At 47.7% G+C, this 3449-nt stretch overlaps 1 protein-coding gene across 1 annotated transcript; it reads left to right on the top strand.

Moving 5' to 3' along the window:
• Positions 1-943: 943 nt before the first annotated feature.
• Positions 944-2761, top strand: LOC146356668 (vomeronasal type-2 receptor 26-like). Its single transcript, XM_084830248.1, has 2 exons — positions 944-1132; positions 1892-2761. Exons 1-2 carry the CDS (start codon positions 944-946, stop codon positions 2759-2761), a joined length of 1059 nt encoding a protein of 352 aa, XP_084686374.1.
• Positions 2762-3449: the final 688 nt, after the last annotated feature.

Here is a 3449-nt window from a genome sequence, read left to right as displayed (position 1 = left end):
TCAATAAGGATTTTCTGGCTACAGCAATTTTTAAAAATCCACTTGTACAATATGACACCTGACACAAGGTATCCAGATTCGTTCCCAGACATATGCTGAACCTATAATGGTTGCAGCTCGCTTTCTGTGTGCCTCCTACTCAAAACCAGGTCAGTGGAAGTTCCTACCAAGTTTGTGTGCATAGGACCTCAACCCTCATTACCTACCTGACAACTTGCTGCCTTTCAACTGGGCCGAGAATGTGCCCCATGGAGAGGTCGGCCTCCCTTTGCCAATGGTAATTCCAGGCCCAGATTGCTGGACTGATTTATACATCTACAATTTTTTAGCATTATTTTTTACATGTCTAGACTTCCCAATGGCCAAAATTGTCTGGGCGGTTTATAAAATATGAAAACCTTAAAATAAAATAGGAAACGTAATATAGAAACTATTTACATAAAACAATGGAAAAACAATCAACAACAGAAATCCCAGGCCTGGTTTCTTATCATATGCTGTCAAATGCCCGGGAGTAGGGGAACGTCTTAACGTGGTGCCAACAGGATGACACTGAGGGCACTGGATAAACTCACCGGAGGCTTGTTCCATAACTGATGGGCCACCACCACCCTTGCCTTGTTGCCATCCTCTATATCTCCCTCAGAGGAGGCACATGGATTGGGGCCTCAGGTGACGATCATAGTTCATGGGAATGGTTTAGCTCCCTAAACTGCTTCAGCAGAGAAAGGGCATTCAGGGATGAGATGAGGTCCCGTGAGAATGTGAAGAGACACCCCCAACAACTTGGGTCTGGACCCAGTCCGGAGCCATAGAAGACTCAAGCATGTAATGGGTAGAACTGAGAAATCAAGTGTGGTTTCTGGTTTCCTCCATGCTGGTGTTTTCTCTGCCATTCTAGCTTCACTAATTCCTGAGACACTCCCAGTTTCATAATGATTCCATGGACAGAGTGTATTTGGATGAGAACGCAGACCTGGCAGCCGCCTTTGACATTGTGAACTGGGTGAAGTTCCCCAACGGGTCTGTGGTTAAAGTGAAGTTTGGGAGTATGGAAAGACGGGGATCCCCAGCAGGCCTCAAGTTCACCATTGATCAGGATGCCATTGTGTGGCCCCAATGGTTCAACAAGGTGAGGGAAACAATTCCGTTCATTCCATGATATTTATTTTCCATCTCTTAACCTCTGCTAAATCTAGCAGGTTCCCGGTCAGCCTGAAAGTTCCAAGTAGCGGCAGTTTTTCAAGATCCCAGAGAGAGGGGATCACTTTCCCAGCTCTGCTTCCCAGCTGTGGGCCAGAAGGATGTCCTTCAAACACAGGCTGCAGGCTACTTGGGACTTATCTCTCCATTTGAACAGCACCACAAGTCTATATGGCACTTTATGGACCACAAGAGGACATGTCCCTTCAGATTCCACACAAAGGAAACAAGAGAGGACTTCATGTTCAATCCTGGAGACACTGTTGTGCCGTTTGAACTGTGTCTGTCATTTCTGTAGCTAAATTGGCCCCAACGCATTTTCCTTGATGGTCCTTGTTTCTGTGCGTAGGCTCTGCCTCATTCCAGGTGTGTGGAAAGCTGCCGCCCAGGATCCGTCAAGGTGGTTCAGGAAGGAAGGCCGGTTTGCTGCTATGACGGTCCTCCCTGCACAGAAGGGACCATTTCCAGCCAGGAAGGTGGGTGACTCCAGAGGAAAATGTAGCCCATGCGGAGGAGGGTAAAGATCCACTCAGACATGTTCACTGAAGCTTTTCTTAAAGGCATTTCTGCACTTGGATCCTTTATTGCAATAGCCACAAATTATTTCACAAAACTACTCATGAAAAACATGAGATTTTTTTTTGTTTTTCCAGATGCAGACCATTGCACCAAATCTCCGGATGATCAGCATCCAAACAAGTACCAAGATGAATGTGTCCCCAAGGATATCACCTTCCTGTCCTATGAAGAATATTTGGGTATCATCCTGGCTTCTTTTGCCCTGTTCTTGTCCTTAACCACAGGCTTTGTTTTAGGAATCTTCATAAAATACCTGGACACTCCCGTAGTCAAAGCCAACAACCAGGACCTCTCCTACATTCTCCTCATCTCCCTCCTGCTTTTCTTCTTGTCCTCCTTCCTCTTCATTGGCCGGCCAAGGAAAGCCACCTGTCTCCTCCGGCAAATGGCCTTCAGCATCATCTTCTCAGTTGCTGTCTCTTCTGTGCTGGCCAAAACCATCACTGTGGTGCTGGCCTTCCTGGCCACAAAGCCAGGGAACAGGGTGAGGGGATGGCTGGGCAAGAGTTTGGCCAACTCCATTGTCCTTTTCTGTTCCAGTGTCCAAGTTGTCATCTGCACCATCTGGCTGGGAATCTCTCCCCCATTCCCAGACTCTGACATGCACTCGCAGCCTGGACAGATCATCCTGCAATGCAACGAAGGGTCTGTCAGCATGTTCTATATTGCCCTTGGCTACATGGGCTTCCTGGCTGCCATCTGCTTCATGGTGGCTTTCCTTGCCAGGAAGCTGCCTGGGGCTTTCAATGAAGCCAAGCTGATCACCTTCAGCATGCTGGTCTTCTGCAGCGTTTGGATGTCCTTTGTGCCCACCTACCTGAGCACCAAGGGGAAATACATGGTAGCTGTGCAGGTCTTCTCTATCTTGGCCTCCAGTGCTGGCTTGCTGGGCTGCATCTTTCTTCCTAAGTGCTACATTATTGTACTGAGGCCAGATCTGAATACAAAGGAGCATCTCATGCTGAAAACAAAAGAATAAATCTGATTGTATTGTTTCCATGTATAGCTGTAGCCTGCCATTTTTATAGGTGTGTGCAAGCACCACAGCCCCCTCTACTGTTCAGAGTTGATATTGCAGTCTTATGATGGGTCGTCCTTTTGAAAATGAAACTTGCTAGCTTTGGACTATCATCACTTTGAATTCTACTGCCCCAGACACATCCCACTTCATGCAAATGACCCTCAGGACTCTCCCCGTTGGTACCAGGGATGCAAAAATGGAAATTGCAAAAGTCATGGCTTAGTCCTTGTTGTCATGACATTGTCAAAAGACAACTCCTTCCCCCTCCCCTGCCATTTCCCTCTCCCCACTCCTCAAGGGGGGAGGGGGAGGGGGAACAGGCAGGGAGGAGGTAGAAGAGGCCCATTATGGTGAAACCCAATGATTCTTCCCTACTGCCCCTTCCCCATGGTTCCCTTGATGGAATTGCCCTCTCCTGCCTTTATAACTGGAGGTAGTAAATAGCCATCATGACTAGTAGTCATTGAGATCTTCATCTCCTGCATGAATTTTTCCAACGCCCTTTTCAAGCCATATCATCCCCTGTAGGGATGTACAAATTGTGTACCTTCCGTGCCGCTTGACTTCCGCAGTTTGCGGCCAGTGCTCCGTACCGTCATTCACAAGCCCCCGGAATTCTCCTCTTTTTTTTCCACTCTGAAAGTTA

The sequence above is a fragment of the Heloderma suspectum genome, chromosome 2 (assembly GCF_057233095.1).
Source record: "Heloderma suspectum isolate Gila_16-S chromosome 2, 16-S_ref, whole genome shotgun sequence".
NCBI classification, from domain to species: domain Eukaryota; kingdom Metazoa; phylum Chordata; class Lepidosauria; order Squamata; family Helodermatidae; genus Heloderma; species Heloderma suspectum.
The sequence above is the reverse complement of the archived record's forward strand: the minus strand, read 5'-3'. Positions and strand labels throughout refer to the sequence as shown.